Raw genomic sequence first — 27896 nt, forward strand, 5'->3', positions numbered from 1 at the left:
CCCCTCTCTGTGATCCGCATCTGCAGCTACACACAGGAGACATGAACTCCGCCCCCACGCAGCACGCAGCACAGGCGCCAGTGATGTCACTCATCCGGCACCTGTACTGTGGAGGGGAGAAGACGCGGGCCCTTGCTGAGGAGATCGCTGCGTGGGATATCAGGTGAGCATCCTTTTTTTATTTTATTTTTTTAACCCTGCCTATAGGGAAGGGGGGAGGGGGGGTGCTCTGCATATACCTATAGGGAAGGGGGGAGAGGGGGGTGCTCTGCATATACCTATGGGGAAGGGAGGGAGAGGGGGGGTGCTCTGCATATAACTATAGGGAAGGGGGGAGAGGAGGGTGCTCTGCATATACCTATAGGGAAGGGAGGGAAAGGGGGTGCTCTGCATATACCTATAGGGAAGGGAGGGAGAGGGGGGGTGCTCTACATATACCTATGGGAAAGGGAGGGAGAGGGGGGTGTAGCTCTGCATATACCTATGGGGAAGGGGGGGGGTGTAGCTCTGCATATACCTATGGGGAAGAGGGGGGTGTAGCTCTGCATATACCTATGGGAAAGATGAGGGGTGTAGCTCTGCTTATACCTATGGGGAAGGGGGGTCTAGCTCTGCATATACCTATGGGAAAGAGGGGGTGTAGCTCTGCATATACCTATGGGGAAGAGGGGGGGTGTAGCTCTGCATATACCTATGGGGAAGAGGGGGGGTGTAGCTCTGCATATACCTATGGGGATGGGGGGTTAAGCTCTGCATATACCTATGGGAAAGAGGGTGCGGTGTAGCTCTGCATATATCTATGGGAAAGAGGGTGGGGTGTAGCTCTGCATATACCTATGGGAAAGAGGGGGTGGTGTAGCTCTGCATATACCTATGGGGAAGGGGGGTATAGCTCCACATATACATATGGGAAAGAGGGGGGGTAGCTCTGCATATACCTATGGGAAAGAGGGGGTAGGGGAGTGTAGCTCTGCATATACCTATGGGAAAGAGGGGGGTAACCCTGCATATACCTATGGGAAAGAGGGGGGGTGTAGCTCTGCATATACCTATGGGAAAGAGGGGGGAGTATAACTCTGCATATACCTATGGGAAAGAGGGGGGTGTGTAACTTTGCATATACCTATGGGAAAGAGGGGGTTACCTGGCTACCTACCTACCTGCCCTTTTACTGTGCAGGACACCAAGGAGGGCATTATTACAGTTTGTGGGCCTATAGTTGGAAAGATTGTGTAGAGGAGGGTACTGAATATATGCAGAGTCTGACATGTTTTTCCTGCAGATGTTAAGAGATCCACATGGCGGTCTTATCCGGACAGAGAAGAAAAGGAAAGAGGACGCCGCTGATCAGAAAATATGTAATTGTGAGTCCCAAAATGTAACTGTAATCGCTTATATGGTATACACATCCTGTGTACAGCTGATATCTATCGCCATATGGTCCTGTATATAATCACTTATATAGTATACAGATCCTTTATAGTATACTGGTCTGTATATAGTGGTTTTATTCAGTACAGTATGGCGGTATTATCCAGTTATTGTGTGGTGGTATATATTTACTCCTTGTATACCAGTATTATTGGTCATGGAAATTTACCTATGTTACAGTGTTTCTTACATATATAAATTTTAATTTATTGTGTGTGGGATTTGGGTGGAATACTAGCGTGGCAGAAGATGAGGAGTTGCAGAGACTAACAGGGGCCCTTGCCTTTCTTTTGGTCCGGGGGCCCCGAGTGTTGTCAGTCCTCTAGCTCAGTAGTTCTAGCTCAGTAGCTCAGTGATTCCAACATGTGTGCCTCCAGCTGTTGCAAGACTACAACTCCCAGCATGTAGGGTCTGTCAGTGCATTCTGGGAGTTGTAGTTTTGCAACAGCTGGAGGCACACGGGTTGGAATCACTGCGTAAGGAATCAGACTCTAGCTCAGTGTTTTCCAACCAGTGTGCCTACAGCTGTTGCAAAACTACAATTCCCAGCATGGCCAGACAGTCAGGGATGCTGGGAGTGTAGTTCTGCAATATCTGGCCCTTCAGATGTTGCAGAACTACAACTCCCAGCATGCCAGGACAGTCTGGGCATGCTAGGAGTTTTAGTTATGCAACAACTGGGCAAGAACAGTTTGGAGACCGCTAAGTAGTGGCCTCCAAACTGTAGCCCTCCAGATGTTGCAAAACTACAACTCCAAGCATGCCCAGACTGTCCAGGCATGCTGAGAGTTGTAGTTCTGCAACATCTGAAGGGCCAGATATTGCAGAACTACATGCCCAGCATCCCTGACTGTCTGGCCATGCTGGGAATTGTACTTTTGCAACATCTGCAGGGCTACAGTTTGGAGACCACCGTATAGTGGTCTCCAAACTGTGACCCTCCAGATGTTGCAAAACTACAACTCCCAGCATGCCCAGACAGCCTTTGGCTGTGTGGGCAAGCTGGGAGTTGTAGTTTTGCAGCTTTTAGAAGGCCACAGTGAAGATCACTTACCGCGATCTTCGCTGCAGCCTTCTCCACGCGCACTTTCCAGCCGCTGTTCCTCCTGCTGCAGCCACAGCTCCGGGATGCCGCCTCTGCCGCCTCCGAAGGTCCGGGTAAACCGGCCATGCTCCCCCCTCTCCGCCCGTGTTCCCCCCGCTCTGCCCCGACTTCGATCGGTGGGCAGAGCGGGGAAATGAACTCTAATCCCGGTGCCCCCCTCCTTTCATTGGTCGTCAGCCTGACCGACCAATGGCAGGGGATAGGAGGGGTGGCAACACTGCCACCTTGCTCCTATCCCTTAGGATCCAGGCGATCGCGTCACCAGTGACCCTCTCAGGACCCCCCTAGGCATTGCCATGGGATGCCTGCTGATAGATATCAGCAGTCATCCCGGTCCGATCCCCGCCCGGCGAGCTGCAGATACGCCCTCCGTCCTTAAGTAACGGGACGCGAGGGCGTATGCATACGCCCTTCGTCCCCAAGGAGTTAAAGGGCTATTCTGCCCCTAGACATCTTATCACATATCCAAAGGATAGGGGATAAGATGTCTGATCGCAAGGGTCCCGCCGCTGGGGACCCCCGCAATCTCGGATGCTGCACCCCAGACATCCGGTGCATGGAGTGAACTTCACTTCATGCTGGATAACTGGCAATGTTGGGCGGAGGCCCGTGACATCAAGGCCACGCCCCCTCAATGCAAGTCTGTGGGAGGGGGTGTGGCATCTGTGACGTCCCCTCCCACAGATTTGCATTGAGGGGGCGTTGCCGTGATGTCACATGCCTATGGTGCTGTCCCAGAGGCTTTAAACGAAAGCCGGGTGCAGCAGGGAGATCGTGGGGGTCCCCGGCGGCGGGACCCCCGCAATCAGACTTCTTATCCCCTATTCTTTGGATAGGGGATAAGGATGTCTAGGGGCGGAGTACATGTTCTGTACTCTTTACCTGTACCAGGGTTTCCTGCTCCTTTGGACACCAGGTGAGGGCGACTCCATGTTACTTTTTTAGGACATTGTGCGTGCTGTACAGGACCCAGGAAGAAGCTCCTGTCCTCTACATGGACCAGTTTTTGGCTGTCCGGGCATGCTGTGAGTTGTAGTTTTGCAACAGCTGGAGGCTCCCTGCTTGGGAAACACTGACATAGACAGTGATTTACAGCTCCCAGCAGATCTGTAGAATGAGACAAACAAAAACAAAAGACGTATAGAATGTACAGTGGATTCTGAGCTACCCTTTTTTTTTTGTTCTAATGCGATCATAAAATCTAAGCACATATGCACATAATATAAATACACACACATATCCAGTGGTCCCTCAAGTTACAATATTAATTGGTTCCAGGACAACCATTGTATATTGAAACCATTGTATGTTGAGACCAGAACTCTATGGAAACCTGGTAATTGGTTCTAAAGGCACCAAAATGTCATCCAAAAATAGGAAAAAATGAAAATTAAAGAAAAATAAGTAGATAACTAATATAGATAAAGCAAATCCTTACATATAAAAGTAAGAAAGATCTGCTGGGAGCTGTAAATCACTGTCTATGTCAGTGTTTCCCAAGCAGGGAGCCTCCAGCTGTTGCAAAACTACAACTCACAGCATGCCCGGACAGCCAAAAACTGGTCCATGTAGAAGACAGGAGCTTCTTCCTGGGTCCTGTACAGCACACGCAATGTCCTAAAAAAGTAACATGGAGTCGCCCTCACCTGGTGTCCAAAGGAGCAGGAAACCCTGGTACAGATAAAGAGTACAGAACATGTTGTACCTCCCTGTACTGTAGGGGGTGCTACCAGACACCAGTCAGTGCATGCACTTCAGTAATACAGGGGTTTTACCAGTAAATTGCCCATTCTGATTGGTCAGTTCTTCCAGCCATTGACACATTTCAAAGATCTGGACTGTCCGTAACATTGTATGTTGAGTCTGGTTTCAACTTACAATGGTCCAGAAAAGACCATTGTATGTTGAAACTATTGTATGTTGAGGCCATTGCAAGTTGAGGGATCACTGTATATATATATATATATATATATATATATATTTATATATAGATGCAAATCATAAAATGTTGCAGTATCTTGTAATACCTTTTTTATTGGACTAACAGAATTTTGTAGAGACAAGCTTTCGGGATTCCTCCCTTTATCAAGTCCAAAGCATCCGCATCACTGGACTAATACGGCTACTCAAATTTACTATATATATATATATATATATATATATATATATAAGCATAGAATCAAGTGCAAGCAAGTTTTATTCCATCAAAAAAAGTGAAAACACTGCACTTTTTTCTCACAGTTTTCACTTTTTTTGATGGAATAAAACTTCACATTTTTTCAATCCCTGGAGTGCTGCACTTGATTCTATGCTTATGGACTTTTATGGACCGAGGGACTTGGTTCTTATGAGTGGCCTGCACCCTGCACTTTAATATATATATATATATATATATATATATATATATATATATACATACATAAATAGATAGATAGATAGCTTATGCACCAGAAAAAGCATGGGTTGCCTTCTCAAAAAAATAAAAATAAAAAAAATACATATAGGATGTACAGTACATTCTGATCTACCCTTTTTTCCTTTGTCTGTCCTAAAGCGATCATAAAATCTAAGCACACATGCACCTAATATAAATACACACACATTATATATATATATAGATTTATCTGGCATGCACCAGAAGCCTGTCTTGCCTTGTGTCCCTTGTGTCTGGGCACTGTGATGTGCTGTGTGATGTGCTGTATGCTTGTGGGTGTTGCAGCAGGGCTAGTCCCTCTGGTTAGAGGCAGTGAGCATGTGCAGAGCAGCCCAAGGTATGTGCATGTAGAGCTAGCAGAGAGGCTTGTCTTTGCAATGCCATGTTTGTGTATGTGTACCAACTACTGGACAGGATTCTGGGAGCCTGCTCGCCCTGCTCTGTAATCTGATGTTTTCTTGCTTCTGTTTCAGTCTTCAGGATAATTCCTTCAGCAGCACAGCTGTAACCGAGTAAGTGAATGCTTTCCATACACCCTGATATATATGACTGGTAAACAACAATGTATTCAGCGCTGTGTGTTTCCTGCTGCACATTACAGATGACTATCTGTGCCCATCTGTGCCTAGCTGTGCCTGCCTAGCTGGAGCATACTAATGGGTATATGTACCCTCCATGCATATACATATATATATATATGACATCGAAATGTCTCCTAACCTATTACATTCTGTCTGAATATTTATGGCTGGCAATGGAATGCACTGTAATATTCAGTGATCACAGCTCAGAATCGTTTAATACTAAGGCTATAGGCTGATTAACAGAATGCTTGCAGCCCCTCTATTGTTTAATGCCCGAAGCCCCCCCCCCCCCCCCCCCTATAGATTGTGAGAAGACGGGATTATTAGATGTTTTTATTCATTGGTAGCTGCTGGTGTGAAATGGGTTAATAGCTGCAGAGACACAAAACTTTAATAGATCAAACTACCAGTTTTCGCCACCCACGCATTCCGGGTTTAGATGTGACATAAAGCATAAAAATGACAGGCGGTTCTTGTGTGAGAGTGATGTGCAAACACAATGAATGGGACTGGCTCACTAGTGTAATCCCTTTACATTTACGTACATTGCTTTCAATGTATCATTATTACGTGAGACACAGACACATGAGAAATGTATATTTAGGGGGTCATTTATCAAGGCCCTAATTGGTCTATATATTTATAAAGCATTCACCGCATTTATAATGTGACTTTCACTGGCATATATTGTTTTTTTTTACCGGCGAATCCAGTGAGTGTTTTTTGGGCGTGGTTTGAGCATGGTTACCTAGATGCCCAATTTATGCATTGCTTTATGACATGCGACTTTTGCAGAAGTCGCACAGTTTTGCGTGATGGCTACTCCAGCCGGGACCAGGGGAAGGCATCCGCGCCGGGCTTCACATTTGCTCCGTAAAAATTAGCTGGCATTTATGAAAAGGCACAAGAATCTTGATAAATGCTGACCAGCTGCGTCTGGCACACACTAGTTTCACCGCCATGGCAAAAAAATAAAAAAAAGTCGCACATGTTAAAAAATGACCTCCATAGTCTATAAATACATTAGGAGAATAGGCGTGGAATGATAGGGTGGGAAAAAGTACTTTTTCAAAAAATCATTATATTTGTACAAATTTTGGTCTTTGGAGGACCAAAATTCAGACAATACTCACTGATGTGTATCTGCTGGAAACTGATGTGTATCTGCTGGAAACTGATGTGTATCTGCTGGAAAATGATGTGGATCTGCTGGAAACTGATGTGGATCTGCTGGAAACTGATGTGGATCTGCTGGAAACTGATGTGGATCTGCTGGAAACCATAAGACGTGATATAGTGGGCTTATAATATAGATGAAATGTTATGTAATTACAGTAATGAAACAATAATGTAGTGTTTATCCATGTCAGTATAAACGTCTGCACTTAGTGTCAGATTTATGCATCTTTTTCACATATTTTCTTGGAATGGTGATAGCCAAAGCGGAAGGCGGTGTCCATGTTTTCACACTGGACATAATTCATCACTGTTATGTATATGTGACTAGGCCACACAATCACTCTTGTCTAGGTAATAAGCTTTATTAATACTTGGTATATCATTATTATTAGCTTTACATTGATCTACAGGATTGGATTAGCTTGTGGAATGGATGGGGTTACCCTGGAAGGTGAATTTAAAGGGGTATTCCGGGCAAAAACATTTTATCCCCTATCCAAAGGATAGGGGATAAGATGTCAGATCGCGAGGGGCCTGCTGCTGGGACCCCCGCGATCTCCTTGCAGCACTCGCATTCTATGTGGGTGCTGAATCTCCAGTTTTGGAAACCTCCGAGTTTCCGGGACTGGGGACGTGACGTCACGCCACGCCCCCTCCATTCATGTCTATGGGAGGGGGCGTGACGGCAGTCACGCCCCCTCCCATAGACATGAATGGAGGGGGCGTGGCGTGACGTCACGTCCCGGAAACCCGTAGGTTTCTGAAACTAGAGACGCAGTCCCCGCATAGAATGCGGGTGCTGCAGGGAGATCGTGGGGGTCCCAGCAGCGGGCCCCTCGCGATCAGACATCTTATCCCTTATCCTTTGGATAGGGGATAAAACATTTTTTGCACGTAATACCCCTTTAAGCCTCATCCATGTCTATTATCCACGCTACAATGCCAATACTATATATTTTGGAATATAGACACAAGAGATATTCAGGCTGAATAAACTAAATGGTTAAATAGACCAAACATAGTTTATTTATGACTACATTTCGCCTGTTTTGTGAAGGTAGACTAAGCTATTCTATCCCACAAATGATATGTATTCCACTGAGAAGCAGGCCAGATGTAGAAATAACTTGCATTAGGTCTATATTGCTTTATACACTGAAGTACTTTTTGTTGCTATTCGGAAGTATACAAGTGACATGGTGCTGATAATGGAGGGGAAATAGCCCTTATATATGTTAAGAATTTGCAGATAAAGCAATTTGCTCAAATACTGTTATAAGAATGACCTTATTTATGAGCAAATGACCCAATACCAGAGCAGGGAAGTGAAAGAGAACTAAAATTTCCCAGGTTTTCCACCTCTGTCCTTTAGCAGACATAAGGACCCCTTACACCTTAGTGAAAAGATGACTTTGGAGGGATCAGAGGACCAGTTATTGTGAGGGGGGCCTCCCAACTCTCCCTCCGACAGATGAGAGAGAAGAATCAGACATGTTGGTTTTCATCTGCCGACAGTTTTTGTGGGAGATATAAGCCGTCACCAGAGCTGTCTGGCTATGGCTTACCTCCCCTCTCCCCACCCCATTTGGGTATGCAAAGTGACGGGTTAATTATTTCCATTTGTGACTAATTCTTCATTGTTCACTAGTAACATCCTCAATAACAGAACATATTCACACACTTGTAATAACACACATCTAACAAAGTTTGGTTTAGGAAAACCTACTTAGAATTACTGTAACCAATAGAAATCACCCAGTAAACATGGACTAGGTGCACGAACCATATAACAAATGGACATACATGGCGTCCTTATAATGTTTTCTTCCACAGATAAGACAGAAAATGTGTCTAAAACAAACCTAACATTTCCAGAGTAAGGTGTTAAATGTTCTTCCAATGCCTTGGTAGCTCGAGCTCCCAATGTACGATCCACCATGGGTATTGTTTCTCGACCCCCTGTCACCAAATATACAAATGACTATTGCCTTATGTTACTTCTGTCCTGATAGCTCCTATATTCAATATCCATATTTTATAACAGATCTGCACATAAAAGGATTAAACCTATGGCAGATCCAAAATACTTAATTTATAGGGCAGCAAATATTTTGTCAAATTATTTAATAAAAACATGTCCTTTTGTATGTGCTTATCATAGTGTCCTGATCTGTTACCCAATATGATTGGTACCCAGGGACTATGTTCAACGCCTAACTTAAACAATTTAAACAACTTCAAACAACTTAAAGTTTAAATCTAAAGCTACTCACATTGGTGCAGATTGGTGCAGAGAGACACAGTTAATGCTAGGCAGTACAATACAGCGTCCAGCAAGTTCTGTGCATGAGTCCCATTTACCAAAAAAGGGCTTGTGCATGGAACTCTCTGGGCATCATGCGGTTGCCCCAGCACATGTACCACACGGCATCAGCTATATCTCTCTGCACCGACCTGTGCAGATCATATCAGGTAATCCGATTTAAACACACTTTAAATGAATTTTCCTGACCGGTTAACAACATTTTATTGTATTGCCATGTAGTGCAAAAGGGTTAACACCAATATGTGAGTGTCACTCCATTGATCCAATCCAAGAGTACAGTGAACTTTTAAAGGATACAGTGGGCTATCAAAGAATACAGTGGGCTGCATTTTTATTGTATTCTTTGGACTAAAAGGAGATCTATCCCTTTGATATGCTGCCCTTTAATAGGAGTTGGGGAGAAATTTTACACCCTGGTGTGGGGCAATTGGCATCTGCCTCCATAAGGCTAAGTTTCCATTTAGGCCAAGGGTTATTTGCCTTCCTTTGGATCAACAAAGTAGGGTAATCTTCTTTCAGCCTAATGAACTGGAAAACTATAAAGTATAGTATGGCAACCGATTCTCTTTCAGAAAATATTTATTCCTAAAAAAAAAGTCCTTGTTTGTAAGTGTGAGGTCATTTTTCTCACTTCCACACATCAGCCACTCTTCCCATTGATACACACCTGTGATCCTTTGCATGCAATAGACCAGTGTTTTCTGACCAGGGTGCCTCCAGCTGTTGCAAAACTACAATTCTTGCAGAATAATCTCCCTCCCACCCAGCGGTCGCTCCACCCATTAACACAATAACCGGCTCCCGCTGATCACCTGACTAGTGTTGTCATGTTTCAGGCCGCAATGCAACCTGGAAAAGCCTGAGATGACATTTTATATGCTGTTAAAAATAAATATTGGGGCAAAAATCACAGAAGAATTGCAAGACCATCATCCCACACAGGTACAGACTCTTTATTATGAACTACACTAACTTTACAGACCATCTAGCATAGTCAAATTAAAAAAAATCATGGACTACCCCTTTAAGTCAAGTTGTCAAAACCTTTTTTTCAGGTGCTTCTTAGTTACACCTTTTGTCAACAGCTAAATAAAAAACAATATACAGTTGGGCAAAAAAAAGTATTTAGTTAGCCCCCAATTGTGCAAGTTCTCCCACTTAAAAGGATGAGAGAAGCCTATAATTTTCATCATAGGTATACCTCAACTATGAGAGACATAATGAGAAAAAGAATTCCATAAAGTCACATTGTCTGATTTTTTAAGAGTTTATTTGCAAATTATGGTGGAAAATAAGTATTTGGTCACCTACAAACAAGCAAGATTTCTGGCTCTCACAGATCTGTAACAACTTCTTTAAGAGTCTCCTTTGTCCTCCACTTGTTACCTGTATTAATGGCACCTGTTTGAACTTGTTATCAGTATAAAAGACACCTGTCCACAACCTCAGTCACACTCCAAACTCCACTATGGCCAAGACCAAAAAGCTGTTGAAGGACACCAGAAACAAAATTGTAGACCTGCAACAGTCTGGGAAGACTGAATATGCAATAGGCAAGCAGCTTGGTGTGAAGAAATCAACTGTGGGAGCACTTATTAGAAAATGGAAGACATACAAGACCACTGATAATCTCCCTTGATCTGGGGCTCCACGCAAGATCTCACCCCGTGGTGTCAAAATGATCACAAGAACGGTGAGCAAAAATTCCAGAACCACATGGGGGTACCTAGTGAATGACCTGCAGAGAGCTGGGAACAAAGTAACAAAGGCTACCATCAGTAACATACTACGCCTCCAGGAACTCAATTCATGCAATGCCAGACGTGTCCCTCTGCTTAAGCCAGCACATGTCCGGGCCCGTCTGAAGTTTGCTAGAGAGCATTTAGATGGTCAGATGAAACCAAAGTAGAACTTTCTAGTAAAAACTCAACTCGTCGTGTTTGGAGGAGAAAGAATTCTGAGTTGCATTCAAAGAACACCATACCTACTGTGAAGCATAGCGGGGGGGGGGGGGACGGGGGGGGGGGACATCATGCTTCTGGGCTGTATTTCTGCAAAGGGACCAGGACGACTGATTAGTGAAAACGAAAGAATGAATATAGCCATGTATCGTGAAAACCTCCTTCCATCAGCAAGGGCATTGAAGATGAAATGTGGCTGGGTCTTCCAGCATGACAATGATCCCAAACACACTGTCCGGGCAATGAAGGAGTGACTTCGTAAGAAGCATTTCAAGGTCCTGGAGTGGCCTAGCCAGTCTCAGATCTCTACCCCATACAAAACCTTTGGAGGGAGTTGAAAGTCCGTGTTGCCCAGCGACAGCCCCAAAAACATCACTGCTCTAGAGGAGATATGCATGGAGGAATGGGCCAAAATACCAGCAACAGTGTGTGAAAACCTTGTGAAGACTTACAGAAAACTTTTGACCTCTGTCATTGCCAACAAAGGGTATATAACAAATGATTGCGAGGAACTTTTGTTATTGACCAAATACTTATTTTCCACTATAATTTGCAAATAAATTCTTAAAAAATCAGACAATGTGATTTTATGGATTTTTTTCTCATTATGTCTCTCATTATTGAGGTATACCTATGATGAAAATTACAGCTTTTTAAGTGGGAGAACTTGCACAATTGGTGGCTGACTAAATACTTTTTTGCCCCACTGTAGCTGCCATTATAGTTTAAGACTTTTGGATATCAAATGTGCATAGTGTATGGTTATATATCCTGTATGTATGCTCTATGTAGGAATGACTTGCCATTCAGGTGTCCATGCCAGCTGAGAAAAAGTCACTTTAGAAGTGGAAGCGCAGCTATACTGTTTACTGTTTGACTTTCTTAGTACTAGATATAACTAGAAGAGCCTAAAGTGTTTACCAATCCGACATAATAGGAAGACCTCTTCACTCTCTGGTCATTTCTTTATTTTAGCTATGGAATACTCTGGTTGTTTATCTGTAACAGAATTCTAATAGGTAAGCTACGGAAAGTAGCTGTTAAGCAAAACAACAGGGAATCCAATAAGTACATCAGCTTGTTTTCACCTGTCTAAAAGTTGAGATGCAGTTGAGATGACCTTTTAAATAATCCATCATCACTCGGCTTTCTGCCAATCTCAGCATGTTTGCCTCCTAAGCTTTTAAATAGTTGCTGCTCCGACACTATCTGCACACTTTTGGCCTGTTTTATCACTTCAGGCTCTTAAAGTTTATCCGTCCTCCACTACTGGATCCTGTTTTTAATTGCCTGTCTGTTAATTTAATCATTAGGTCTGAACACACGCCAGCATTATGCGATGAGCGGCTGTGTGGGACACTTGAGAAGCAAGTGTTTGCAATGACACAGGGTACTCACATTTTGTGACATTATCCCGGTGCTTATTAGGCATTATACATATCTCATATGGATAATTGGAAGAGTCCCACCCATCGATCTGCGGATAAAATGACATTCAGAACACTGTTTCCAAGATTATATCTGAATAGTCATTATATAATGCATGTAACTTGTTTACTTGTGGTTGGAGCTTATCAAAAAACAAAACAGTGATGTCAAACTGTGGCCCCCCAGATTTTGCAAAACTTCAAATCCCAGCATGCCCAGACAGCCAACGGCTGTCTGGGCATACTGGGAGTTGAAGTTTTGCAACATTTGGAGGGCCACAGTACGAGACCACTGCTGTACTTCTTCAAAACAGTTAAAATAAAAATGTTTATACCCAATGTTTTGTCTTATAAATTATGCAATTCCTCTGAACAGGAAAAATCCTACACAGGTTATTGTCCCCCCATTAACAAAGGCTGGGCCTCCTCTCTTCAAGGGCCCTATAGCAACTGCATGGGCTACCTCTATGGTTTGTATGCCCTTGTCGATCCCTGCAGACCATTTCTAATGTTGGGTTCACATATGTCCGGCATAGGTGAACTCAGCCTAAATCTAGACACAACTGATGCCACAACTGATGACAAGTTGTCATCAGTTGTATTGCATCCAGCGTCCATTGTTTTTGCAGCAATCTGTGTTCCCCTGTCCGGTGCCCACCGGCATGTCCAACCAACCAGTTTCAAAATTGAGACACTCAAAGACGAACACAATAGGGATTTAGGGAAGTGTTCCCGCGCTGCCAAATCTCCAGGTAAGGAAAAATCACTGTTGTGAAATTATGATTTTTTATTGAACACACACCACGCGTTTCAAGGCTGAGTTAGCCTTTTCATCAGGCGATGAAAAAGCTAACTCAGCCTTGAAACGCGTTGTGTGTGTTCAATAAAAATCATAATTTGACAACAGTGATTTTTCCATACCTGGAGATTTGGCAGCGCGTGAACACTTCCCTAAATCCCTATTGTGTTCGTCTTTGATCGTTTACACGCCTTCTCGGCGTGGGAAGCCTGCGTCAGCCTGGAAGCCTCACCAGCGGTCTCTGTTACACTCTTTGAGTGTTGTGCCTCGTCATTGCACAACAAATAAAGGTGAGCTTAATACTCACCCGTTTGCACCATATTGCTTTAGATGATCCTGCACATGGAAGCGCTCTTGTCTTTTTTGCTTTCGTAAAATTAAGACACTGGATGATTGTGAACTGTCCCATTCAAATTAATGGGATCAGTTCTAGCATCAGTTTCCCTCTGGTGCACGACGAAGGGAAACTGTGCCGGGCGCCTGAGATATGTGAACCCAGCCTAAGTGAATCGTATTGCTCCTAAACACAAGTTTTGATGACCCCAAAATTTAATCATAGCGTTTTCCAGTTTGGCAACTAAAGCTTTTGTGACATGGCAATATAAATGAGTTTTGTCTGTGTTGTATAAGTTATGACAAAGATCATACCCTTTCAGAGGAAAGTTAGTTTTGGCATTAGATATACAGCTATCATACATATTTTTGGCTTTCCCAAGTGAGTGTGTGGGTACCAAGATGCTACACCGAACTTAGTGGAGTGGCTAAAATGAACATAAGGTTTGCTGGAGAATAAAGCATGTATTTCAGGTGTCTAAGACCTAAGTAACTGTTTACTACATTGCATATGTATTTTCTTGCATATTTCTGTCATAACATAGTCGTACAGGGTGTAGAGTCGTGTAATACACATAGTCATACAAGGTGCAAAGGGTTAGATCATGTGTCTCACATTGTGTTTGCAAAAGTGCATTTCACTGTGTAGAAAGTAAAGTAGAATTTAGTCACAGCAAAGCTCCTAGCCAATTAATGCAGGAGTTTTCCCAGCTTCACTCCCCTAGAGACAGGCCCAGTTATCTCTTTTGTGGGTTAGTCAAAGCCTGACCTTTGGTCAGAGAGCATGTCAGCTCCTCTTTCATCACATATTCCTGTGGAGATATTCCTGTGATTAAAATTAACCTAAAGTATAGCTAGAGTGATACTTACCTCCACAAATGGGCCACAAATTTCATTAGTACTGTCTACAATCAAAGTCAAGCCTGTTGACTAGTTTTAAAGTCCCACTGCAAGGATTACTCAGCTCTTCAACATACCTCCAAGAGGTTTTAGCAAAGCAAATTTGCTCAAGGACATATGGGGAGATTTATCGAAAACCTGTGCAGAGGAAAAGTTGACTAGTTGCCCATAGCAACCAATCAGATCGCTTCTTATATTTTTGACAAGGCCTCTGCAAAATGAAAGAAGCGATCTAATTGGTTGCTATGGGGAACTAGTCAACTTTTTCTCTGCACAGGTTTTGATAAATTTCCCCCATTGTCTTCTACACTGGATCTAGTTTTGTCTCTGGTCAAACCTGTGTCTTAACTGTTCAGTTGGATGCGCTTCTTTGAATGTCATGTCACAGATTTTCATAGAAGTGAATGCAGTGAAGCTCCACAGCTTCGCTAGTCACGGAGGTATGTCGCAAAGGGGCGTGACCGACACAAAAAGGGGCGTGGTTTTTCAACCCGATCAATTTACTTTTGAATTCACAGAAAATCCTGTGGAAAAATGGCTGGAAATCTCCACCTAGAAAAGCTGGTCAGAAAATTTTACCGACTTTTCCCCATAGTAAATACAGAGGTATTCTACAAGTCTGAAACGACATTTCCCACTGGTAAAAAACCTGACACTCTTAGTAAATGAGGCCCATACAGTCAGTTTCTATTTTGTTACTGTATCTTTTGGTTTCATTTTATGTACATTATTATGGGGGCTGCCATCTTGCCTGAGCTGTTTCTAGCAGCATTTAGATATATGCTTTACTGCAAGCCCCATGAAAATAGGCAACAATAGACAGGAGCTGTCCTGAAGGTGTCTTTGCCTGCTCTGTGGTCTTTACAGAGGTCCTTTCACATGGAAACATATTTACCAAATAGGCACAAAGTCCCAGGGTCTCATCTACAGTATGTGAGGTGATACGCCTAAACTAAAAAAAAAGAATTTTTGTATTCACCCTTACCCTCAGATTGTGGGTCTTTCAGGATAGTCATCTTCTCGTCCCTTTGATGGGAATCCTGTTGAATGGCTATGCATCCGTTTTCAGTGATTTCAATCTGTCAATATTAGAGAGCCATAAAGCTCAAATGTCTTAGGATAGGATATAGGATGTCAACCTATCTAAGAATTAATGTTTAATGTGTGTTCCACTTTTTATCTCTTTTTAAACCATTTGTTTATTTTACATGGATTGAGATCATCTTCGTCCACCCATGTAGGCACAGGGGAAGTTACAGGTCGCCTACACAATGACATGAAAAAGCAGACAAAAGTAATATTTTCCACTGACAGCTTCAGACAAGAGTGACTACAGTACCCTTAATATTTGCATGGTGCCCATTAGAGATGAGCGAATTGAGCGAGACAAATCGAATCACTGTACGTTCGCTCATCTTTAGTGCCCATAGATGCCTTGTCTTAGGGAGCCACTACTGTCAGAATTAGAATTACATAGATGACATCACAGTATACAGGGTACTTCTTTAGAAACAAATATATATATATATATATGCATATTGTGATCACAAAGCACTAAAGTTGTTAGATATATTTTTTCCAATCTTACTGACTTTACTGGAAATCTAATACAACATTCTAAGCACCCTGACATTCATCTGAATAGTCCTTTGCGTAGAATGTTGGGTCAGATTTCAAGTAACAGAAATCTCAGAACAGTGTCCTCAATGAGACCCTGTCAATGTGGAAATCAATAGCGGCAAAAGAACAAAGATTTCACCAATGCGATCTTCTAATATGTATCTATTACATATGTGAAGATCATTTTGACTGGATTTTCCTTAAATTTCATTCCATGCAACATAGATAATCCAATATCACTTTGTTGGTTTATTATGTATTTTAATGTAGAGATGTTTTACATTTTACCTGTATTTTGCATCAGTATTTGTAAGCTTAAAGGGGTACTCCGGCACTTAGACATCTTATCCCCTATCCAAAGGCTAGGGTATAAGATGCCTGATTGCGGGGGTCCCGCCACTGGGGACAACTGTGATCTTGCACGCCGCACCCCGCTAAAATCAGTCCCCGGAGCGTGTTCGCTCCGGGTCTGATTACTGTCGATCACGGGGCCGGAGCGTTGTGATGTCAAGGCTCTGCCCCATGTGACGTCACGCTCCGCCCCCCTCAATGCAAGCCTATGGGAGGGGGCGTGGCAGTTTTAATGCCTCCTCTAGACCAAACCTATATATGTCTATATTATCTCTGATCTCCTTCCATACTACATTTTGGAAAGTCTTTTTAAATTGGTGTCTTGTCTCTTCTCCGGCCTCTACATTCATGCATCTGAAATTAATATTCGAATTTTAAGTTTCACACCTTGCCGTCAGATTATGTCTGCAAGAATGAGGCAGCTCTGTCCGAAGATCAGGTCACTTGGTTGGTTGGGATCTTCCCTCAGCCATTGCTTACCTACCTAGCAACTAGAATGGATTTTCCTTTCAGGGAAGTGTCTTAAAGGGGTACTCCCGCACTAAGACATCTTATCCCCTATTCAAAGGATAGGGGATAAGATGTCTGATCGCGGGGGTCCCGCCGCTGGGGACCCCCGCAATCTAGCATGCAGCACTCACCTGTTAGCACTGTAGGAAGCGCTGGAGACTCCAAGTCTAATGCCTCCCGACCACGGGGACGGAGTAAAGTGACGTCACGACTCCGCCCCCGTGTGTTGTCACGCCCCGCCCCCTCAATGCAAGTCAATGTAAGTTCATACTTGTTATGAACCTTGTCTCCATTCCTGACTATGCTTCTTTACTATTACAACTACTGCCACCAATCTATGACTATTATGGGAACTGAGACCCGACAGTCTTCCTTCAGCAAAGTGCATACCTCCTTGCTGGGGTTAAAGGTGAATACAAGGAAATTCATTAGACTCCGTACCCCAGTCTAGCCAATTCCAAGCTGAATGTGGTTTAGAAAAGCTACATTTTCAGTATGTGACCGTAACACCTAGACTGTTTCCATGGCAACTGAAATCTGAACTAAACCAAGTGTATAACAACAGTAGACAGATATACACTTCACTTTCAATTCAGGCCTAAAGCAGAGAAGCTGTCTGCAATATGTGTTACTGCTCCCTTGTTTTTTTCACTCTCAAAAAATATTGCACATTTAATACCCATTTTCTAGGAAACAAAGTGAAATATCCCGGAATGTATCAGTTTGGCTAGTTTATTATTTATTTGTGCATTTATTTGTTTTATAACTCCAGTATAAATAATACAAATAAGATATCATTATGATGCTGAGCTCAATAGACTGCCTATCAGTGAAACACTGACATGAAACACTAGAATACACTGTGGTGTATTATACAAACAATCAAATTATTGCTTGTTCAAATCCCATAGTAGGACTAACAGAGAGATCAATCATATTATAGGAAAGATTTATGTACAAAATAATTTTGCCATCGGCTGTCCGGGCATGCTGGGAGTAGTAGTTTTGAAACATCTGGGGGTCCGCGGGTTGAAGATCACTGCGGCCCTCATTATCATCCAGACCCCCCTTTAAAATGGTATTCCAGGCCAAAACTTATTTTTTATATATCAACTGGCTCTGGAAAGTTAAACAGATTTGTAAATTATTTCTATTAAAAAATCTTAATCCTTCCAATAGTTATTAGCTTCTGAAGTTGAGTTGTTGTTGTTTTCTGTCTAGCTGCTCTCTGATGACTCACGTCCCAGGAGCTGTGCAGTTCCTATGGGGATATTCTCCCATCATGCACAGCTCCCGGGACGTGACATCATCATTGAGCAGTTATACAGAAAACTTCAGAAGCGAATAACTATTGGAAGGATTACGTTTTTTTAATAGAAGTAATTTACAAATCTGTTTAACTTTCCGGAGCCAGTTGATATATATATATAAAAAGGTTTTGCCTGGAATACCCCTTTAAGTTTTCTACTCACCTCCCCTCGGTGGGAAGGAAGAGTGAGCTGGTCTGGGCCATCTATGGTGCAGGGACCGTCCGGTGGGGAGGGTTAGTGGTGCTGGGCTGTACATCTTCACCGGGAGGCCCTCTTCTCCGCTCCGGGCCGGCCGCGGACTAGTGATGTTGCCTTGACGACGACGCACAGGGACGTCCGTGCGCAGCAGACGTACATGCGCATGAATGTCCCTGTGCGTCGTTGTCAAGGCAACGTCACTAGTCCGGGGACGGCCCGGAGAAGAGGGCCTCCCGGTGAAGATGGACAGCCCGGAACGACTAACCCTCCAGACACTATATTATGATCTACACAGACTTTACAGCCCCTGTAGCATAGTCAAATAAAAATAAATCCTGGAATACCCCTTTAAGGTTTGAACATCGAATACAGACAAAAAGATCAGTTGGGATCTTTTCCCAAATCTACTCTATCTAACATTTTTATCTAATTGTAGTCAGTTGAGTAACGTGTCCATAGATTTTAGTTATAGTTTCATTCATCATTGCTCAGTTTTTATTTAGTTTTAGCCACTGAAAAAGTGTTGTTGACTAAAACAATGACAATATTAACACAGTAGTAGTAAAACAATGTAAGAATAGTTTTTTATCCTTCTGAAAATTTATTCATGCTATATGTCTTAGTAGTAGTTGGCCTCATTTACTAAGAGTGGAGTATAGTTTTCTTTGTGGGTTTTAGTTTCCAACAGGTATTTTTCTATGGTATTTACTATTGTATCTTGTATTTGGTGATTTTCCCTACACATACTGGCCCTCATTTACTTTACTTAACTAAAACCCACTAGTTTTTGTCAGGTTTTTTCAATAACTAAAGTTATTTTAGTTAGTTTTTCCAGGTTATTATTAAGTTATTAGACATGTCTCAGACAGTGTGCACCAGAAAAATCCAACTAACCCAACATTGTATTGTGAAAAGCTAAAAAGGGGCGTGGTCTGTCGCTAAGGGGGCATGGCCAACCCGACCTATTTACTATTGAATTCACAGAAAATCCTGTGAATAAATGGCTGAAAATTTCCATGTAGAAATACAGTGGGGCAAAAAAGTATTTAGTCAGCCACCAATTGTGCAAGTTCTCCCACTTGAAAAGATGAGAGAGGCCTGTAATTTTAATCATAGGTATACCTCAACTATGAGAGACATAATGAGAAAAAATCCATACAATCACATTTGATAGATTTTTAAAGAATTTATTTCAATAACAAAAGTTAATCTCAATAACAAAAGTTCATCTCAATACTTTGTTAAGTACCCTTTTTTGGCAATGGCGATACTTATGACAGAGATTAAACGTTTTCTGTAAGTCTTCACAAGGTTTTCACACACTGTTGCTGATATTTTGGTCCATTCCTCCATGCAGATCTCCTCTAGAGCAGTGATGTTTTGGGGCTGTAACTGGGCAACATGGACTTTCAACTCCCACCAAAGGTTTTCTATGGGGTTGAGTTCTGGAGACTGGCTAGGCCACTCCAGGACCTTGAAATTAATCTTTTGAAGCCACTCCTTTGTTGCCCAGGTGGTGTGTTTGGGATAATTGTCATGCTGAAAGACCCAGCCACGTTTCATCTTCAATGACCTTGCTGATGGAAGGAGGTTTTCACTCAAAACGATACATGGCCCCATTCATTCTTTCCTTTACACAGATCAGTGGTCCTGGTCCCTTAGCAGAAAAACAGTCCCAAAGCATGATGTGTCCACCCCCATGCTTCACAGTATTTATGGTGTTCTTTGGATGCACCTCAGCATTCTTTCTCCTCCAAACACGAGTTGAGTTTTTACCAAAAAGCTCTACTTTGGTTTCATCTGACCATATGACATTCTCACTATCCTCTTCTGGATCATCCAAATGCTCTCTAGCAAACTTCAGATGGTCCCGGACATGTACTGGTTTAAGCAGGGGGACACGTCTGGCACTGCATGATTTGAGTCCCTGGTGGCGTTGTGTGTTACTGATGGTAGCCTTTACTACTTTGGTCCCAGCTCTCTGCAGGTCATTCTCTAGGTCCCCGTGTGTGGTTCTGGGATTTTTGCTCACCATTCTTGTGATCATTTTGACACCACGGGTGAGATCTTGCATGGAGCCCCAGATCAAGGGAGATTATCATTTGTCTTGTATGTCTTCCATTTTCTAATAATTGCTCCCACAGTTGATTTCTTCACACCAAGCTGCTTGCCTATTGCAGATTCAGTCTTCCCAGCCTGGTGCAGGTCTACAATTTTGTTTCTGGTGTCCTTCGACAGCTCTTTGGTCTTGGCCACTTTTATACTGATAACAAGTTCAAACAGGTGCCATTAATACAGGTAACGAGGGGAGGGCAGAGGATACTCTTAAATAAGTAGTTACAGGTCTGGGAGAGACAGAAATCTTGCTTGTTTGTAGGTGACCAAATGCTTATTTTCCACCATAATTTCCAAATAAATTCTTAAAAAATCAGACAATGTGATTTCATGGATTTTTTTTCCATTATGTCTCTCATAGTTGAGGTATACCTATGATGAAAATTGCAGGCCTCTCTCATCTTTTTAAGTGGAAGAACTGGCACAATTGGTGGCTGAATAAATACTTTTTTGCCCCACTGTAGCTGTTCAGAAAATTTTCCCTCCCAACTTGTAAATCTGTGAATCCGCATAGTAAATTTGGTGGAATCCTGCAAGTCTGAAACAACATTTCACACTAGTAAAAACCTGACACTCTTAGTAAATGAGTCCCACTCTGTTGATTTTTTTGCAGAGCTCAAATTCACCACATGTTATGTTGGAACATTAGTAAATTTGAAGTTTTCTTTTGAAAATATAGTGGTTTTTAGACACGCCCCTTTTACCTGATGGTCACACCTCTTTGTAGGCTTTTATGAGTAAAGTGGGAAGTTAGTAGGGTTTTGGGGATTTTTTTGTTGAAAATTGTGGCGGACAACACAACTGTAAAAAATCTTCTCAGAAAAGCCTTAGTAAATGAGGCCCACCTACAGTCATGGCCGTAAATGTGGGCACCCCTAAATTTTTTCTAGAAAATGAAGAATTTCTCACAGAAAAGGATTGCAGTAACGCATGTTTTGTTATACACAAGTTTATACCCTTTGTGTGTATTGGAACTAAACCAAAAAAGGGACAGAAAAAAGCAAATTGGACATAATGTCACCAAACTCCCAAAATGGGCTGGACAAAATTCTTGGCACCCTTAACTTAATATATGGTTGCACACCCTTTGGAAAAAATAACTGAAATCAGTGGCTTCCTATAACCATCAATAAGCTTCTTACACCTCTCAGCCGGAATATTGGACCACTCTTCCTTTGCAAACTGCTCCAAGTCTCTCTTATTGGAAGGGCGCCTTTTCCCAACAGCACTTTTAAGATCTTTCCACAGGTGTTCAATGGCATTTAAATCATGACTCATTGCTGGCAACTTCAGAACTCTCCAGCGCTTTGTTGACTTCCATTTCTGGGTGCTTTTTGACGTATGTTTGGGGTCATTGTCCTGCTGGAAGACCCAAGACCTCGGACGCAAACCCAGCTTTCTGACACTGGGCTGTACAGTGCGACCCAAAATCCGTTAGTAGTCCTCAATTTTCATGATGCCTTGCACACATTTAAGGCACCCAGTGCCAGAGGCAGCAAATCAACCCCAAAACATCATTGAACCTCCACCATATTTCACTGTAGGTACTGTGTTCTTTTCTTTGAAGGCCTCATTCCATTTTCATTAAACAGTAGAATTATGTGCTTTACCAAAAAGCTCTTTCTTGGTCTCATCTGTCCACAAGACATTTTCCAATAAGGATTTAGGCTTATTCAAGTTTATTTTGGCAAAATATAGTCTAACTTTTTTATGTCTCTGTGTCAGCAGTGGGGTCTTCCTGGTTCTCCTGCCATAATGTTTCATTTCATTTAAATGTTGATAGATAGTTAATTTTGACACTGATGCTCCCTGAGCCTGCAGGACAGCTTGAATATCTTTGGAACTTGTTTGAGGCTGCTTATCCACCATCCGGACTATCCTGCATTGACACCTTTCATCAATTGTTCTCTTCCATCCACACCCAGGGAGATTAGCTACAGTGCCATGGGTTGCAAACTTCTTGATAATGTTGCGCACTGTGGATAAAGGCAAATCTAAATCTCTGGAGATGGACTTGTAACCTTGAGATTGTTGATACTTTTCCACAATTTTGGTTCTCAAGTCCTCAGACAGTTCTCTTCTCTTTCTGTTGTCCATGCTTAATGTGGCACACACAGACACACAATGCAAGCAGGGCTCTGTGTAGTGAGGACAAGCAGGGCTCTGTACACTGAGGACAAGCAGGGCTCTGTACACAGAGGACAATCAAAGCTCTGTACACTGAGGACAAGCAGGGCTCTGTGCAGTGAGGAAAAGCAGGGCTCTGTGCAGTGAGGCTCTGTGACTTGCACCCGACTCACATATCAGGATGATTGACAAGCCTGCCTGCACAGAGCCCTGCTTGTCCTGCCCTCACTTCCTGTACTTGGACTCCTCACAGAGACACACAGGCACTAGCTGCAAGGACAGCATTTGTTCACCCAAAAATATATACATTTTTTAATCAATGTATATTACATATGATACATATAATAGTATTATCTACATTATATCAAAAGTCTTTGTTAATGTCAGGAACACTTTAACGTCTTGCAAATACACTACAAATCATGCAATCTTTTAGAAGGACATACTTAAAGAGTACCTGTCACCAAACTAAACTTTTAATATATTGTTCCTTATTATAATTACCTGCTGTTAAAATTCTCAACCTTTATATGTGTTAATGTGATTGAAAAACAGCCACTAGGTGGCTCTGTTTTGTTCCCTGCCACAAGTTAAACAGTTAGTTTGGTCTCCTCCCGGCCGGGCAGTAGACCAAACTCAGGAAGTGCGTGTGGGGCATGGTGAGGCACAGCTCTCGCAGGCTTCAGGGACATTGCGCCTGCTGGGGAGCGCCCACTTTCTTCTGCTGGGAGCTCACACATTGTGAGCAAGGGGAAAGGTATGATACAGAGCTTTTTAAAGCTGGGGGAAAAAATTAAGGGCAGGAGGAGTGTTAGGAGGAGCTAGGGAATATAATCTGAGTTAGTTTAGAAAATATGGTTTGATGACAGGTACTCTTTAAGAACCATACACCTTATGTTACAGAGCAAGCAATGCAAAATGCTTGTGCATCTCAAATTATTACAACAGAGTTATTAAGGGGCATGATTTTGAAAGATTCCACTTTTAAATAATTTGCAAATATTCATTATTACTGGATTCATCTCCTTTCCAAATTTAGAGTATTAGACATGACGTGAAAGTGAAGATGGAACATTACAAATACAAAAATAGCTCTTTCTGGAACAAACAGTATTGTACGTAAATAAAATTCATGTAGCTTTTAAGTCAGAAAGCAAAGTTCATCTCAGTAAATATGAAATCTTATTTTCATGCACTGAAATTAGTTTAGAGAGCTTCCAACTTAAATGGCTTTTCCAGATTTGTGTAAATAAAATGTATTGATATATTCTATAATATCCTCCGTGTATAGATAATAGGCAAGGAACAGTGAACCAAAGTAGCCAATCAGATTTCATATTCCAGAGCAAATGTGAAGAATGGGACACGATTGGTTTAAATAAGTGGTGTTTTTTATTTTTTTTATTCTTTTTTTCTTTGTATCACTCCCTCTGTGTGACAGTTTGTGTCTAAGCTCTCACCATAGGGGATGTGAATTCAAGTGTGACTGCACTCCTATAAAATATGATCATAGAAATGAAGCATCTACAACATATTTAAGGGGGTACTCCGGCGCTAAGACATCTTATCCCCTATCCAAAGGATAGGGATAAGATGCCTGATTGCGAGGGTCCCGAGGCTGGGGACCCCCGTGATCTTGCACGCAGTCCGTTAGAATCAGTTGCCGGAGCATGTTCGCTCCGGGTCTGATTACTGGCGATCACGGGGCCAGAGCGTTGTGACGTCATGGCTACGCCCCCATGTGCCATCAGGCTCCGCCCCCGTGTGACATCACGCTTGTGCCCCCTCAATACAAGCCTATGGGGTGTGACAGCTGCGTGGGTGCTGCGTGCAAGATCACGTGGGGTCCCCAGCGGCAGGGCCCCCGCGATCAGGCATCTTATCCCCTATCCTTTGTATAGGGGAGAAGATGTCTTAGCGCCGGAGTACCCCTTTAATGTCTGTAGACAAGTGTGCAGTCACCGCAGCACCTGTAACCTTTTATCCCTGAAGTCAGAGCTTGGTTACCAAATTCTAAAACCATCTATTTTCAGCCATATTCATAATAAATATGGCCAGATGCCACCTTCCTGGTAATAAGAACTCATCTCCCTGAGTAGGGAAGTCAGATCTGCAACAAATATATTTTATAATTGTACTGTGGCAGGAATCGCTTTTTAATTTGCATTTCATGCATTTATATACCTAAGGGTACATTCCCACACAGCGTATTTGCTGCTGCGTATTTTATTTTCTCTGTTGAAATCAATGGGTAGGAAAATACGCAGCACCAAATACGCAGCAAATACGCAGCAAAATACGCCGTGTGGGAACGTACCCTAAATGTTTAACTAATTCTTTATGTATTTATTGAAGAAAAGTGCATAAATAACCAATTTTGCTGCCACCAGTAATTTTAAAATATTGAGATAAGAAATAATTTCCTATGCAATTCCATGTAATGAAGAATAAATACATAGCTCCTATTGTAACTCTTCCAAGAGAGAAATATAACAAACATTTACAATAAACAAGCAAAACCCTTGAGAGTAAAAAAAAAAAAGAAATGATTAAAGCCAAAACAGAAAAGGGGTTTATGGATGGACAAAATACATGTTACCTATCAGTCAAGGAATAGCTTAAAGGGGTATTTTTTTTTTTCAAATAAAGTTAAACAGATTTGTAAATTACTTCTATTAAAAAACTTAATCCTTTCAATACTTATTAACTGCTGTATGCTCCAGAGGAAGTTGAGTTGTTCTTTTCAGTCTGACCACTGTTCTCTCTGCTGACTCTGTCTGTGTCAGGAATTGTCAAGAGTAGGAGCAAATCCCCATAGCAAACCTTTCCTGCTCCGGACAGTTCCTAATACGGTATGGACAGAGGTTTCAGCAGAGAGCACTGTGGTCAGACTGAAAAGAACAACTCAACTTCCTCTGGAGCATACAGCAGCTGGTAAGTATTGGAAGGATTAAGATTGTTCAATAAAAGTAATTTACACATCTGTATAACTTTCTGAAATCAGTTGATTTGAAAAAAGTTGTTTTCCACCAGAGTACCCCTTAAAAAGGGGTTATCCTGGATCAGAAAAGCAGAGCTGATTTCTTCAAAAACAGCACCACCTCTGTCCTCAGGTTGTGTGTAATATTGCAGCTCAGTTCCATTGAAGTGAATGGAGACAAGTTGTAATGCCGCACACAACCTGAGAACCTGTTTTTAGAAGAATTTAGCTTTTTTTTTTTTTTTTTTTTCCTGGATAGCTCCTTCATGTCTGTTGTTTGGAAACAAAGCAGTCCACTTATTATCTAATTAACAAAATCAGATTGAAAAACATATAATGGGCACAAAACATCTGAAAGCCAAGCGTGTACAGACCAAATTCAGATAAATTCTAGGTGAGAACATTTATTGTTTATGAACAGCTTTCGCAGTGCAAATTTTCATACAAATGATAATTCCCCCTCCACCGGAATATTTTATAACCCTGAATACTTTGCCTATAGATTATTCAGAGAAAAGAAGTAAAGTGCAAACTTTAAATTATAAAAAAAAAATATGTCTATGTTATTTATTTATATATTTAAAGCTAAGAAAAAAACCAACTCCATTAAATGATTGCAGTAATATTCTGAAGAGGTAGAACATGTAAAGCCACTTTGTATTACTGTAATTGCCAATGCATGTTTTTCATTGGAATTGTTTGTATGAATAACTTGTCCTAAAAATGACAAACAACTTCAGGGCTTATAGATCCAAAGCAGAAAGTCAAGTCTAACAATTTAAAGGGGTATTCCGTGCAAAAAATCTTATCCCCTATCGAAAGGATACGCATAGAATGCGGGCTGCTGCAGGGAGATCGCGGGGGTCCCAGTGGCGGGCCCCCGCGATCAGACATCTTATCCCCTATCCTTTCGATAGGGGATAAGATGTTTTTGCCCGGTGCATTGCCGTGGAATGAGATTTGCCATAGAATGAGATGGTCCGCCTCCATCACATCCTATTGGCTCTCTCTTGTCACGTGACATATTTAAACGTCACGCATCGATGCGCACAGCAGTGTCAGTTTGGCTATCACAGGGAGAGGATCTCCTCACCCTGTGATAGCTGAAGCTGTACGGAGCTCACATGGCCTCTGTGGCCCGACAGAAGTTCACACATGTACGTAGCTCATACGGCTGCCTCATATACATTTACTGTTGATCCACAGCGCTATGGGGATCCCGATGGCGCTGTCATCAGTGTGCGTCCCCGCGAGCGCCCCACGCCCGCAGCTCTACTCCCCGTCCTCCGCCCCCCGCAGCTCTACTCCCCGTCCCCCGCAGCTCTACTCCCCGTCCCCCGTAGGTCTATTCCCAGTCCCCTGTTAACGCTCAGGGAGCGATCAACAGCGCTATGGGGATTCCTATGCCCGATGGCGCTGTCATCAGTGTGCCTCCCCCCGAGCGCCCCACGCCCGCAGCTCTACTCCCCGTCCCGTTAACGCTCAGGGAGCGGGGAACAGAAAATAGAGCATCGGGCGCAGGTAAAGTAGTACTGCGCATGCGCAGCACTACGCGAATAACTTAACCTGCGCCCGATGCTCTACTTTCTGTTCCCCGTTCCCTGAGCGTTAACGGGACGGGGAGTACAGCTGCGGGCGTGGGGCGCTGGGGGGAGGCACACTGATGACAGCGGCATCGGGCATCGGGATCCCCATAGCGCTGTGGATCAACAGTAAATGTATATGAGGCAGCCGTATGAGCTGCGCACGTGTGAACTTCTGTCGGGCCACAGAGGCCATGTGAGCTCCGTACAGCTTCAGCTATCACAGGGAGAGGAGATCCTCTCCCTGTGATAGCCAAACTGACACTGCTGTGCGCATCGATGCGTGACGTTTAAATATGTCACGTGACAAGAGAGAGCCAATAGGATGTGATGGAGGCGGACCATCTCATTCTATGGCAAATCTCATTCCACGGCAAGTTACACTTCTATCGCCGCATCTATATATATAAAACTCAATGTATATATGTATGTGTGTGTGTTTCCGTACGGCTGGAGATATTTCAATAATACCTGGTACACATATTACTTATATGTCAAATAAAAATGTATGATAGCTAAATTAACCCTTACCTACACCCTTATATAAAAGATGGGTTTTTGTTTCAAGTCCCATGCGAGTATATGGGACTTCCAGTACCTTACTCCACAAGCTCCGCTCTGCA

At 42.7% G+C, this 27896-nt stretch overlaps 1 protein-coding gene across 4 annotated transcripts in view; it reads left to right on the forward strand.

The window, feature by feature from the left end:
- The first annotated feature begins 5318 nt into the window (after positions 1-5318).
- Positions 5319-27896, forward strand: part of FAM13C (family with sequence similarity 13 member C) — a 187220-nt gene continuing 164642 nt past the window's right edge. For all 4 annotated transcript variants that reach the window (XM_056529913.1, XM_056529916.1, XM_056529914.1 and 1 more), the window contains exon 1: positions 5319-5482. In XM_056529913.1, the coding sequence (XP_056385888.1) occupies positions 5421-5482 (62 nt within the window). In that variant the 5' untranslated portion in view covers positions 5319-5420. The remainder of the gene's footprint in view (positions 5483-27896) is intronic.

Source organism: Hyla sarda, chromosome 7, assembly GCF_029499605.1.
Source record: "Hyla sarda isolate aHylSar1 chromosome 7, aHylSar1.hap1, whole genome shotgun sequence".
Taxonomy (NCBI): Eukaryota; Metazoa; Chordata; class Amphibia; order Anura; family Hylidae; genus Hyla; species Hyla sarda.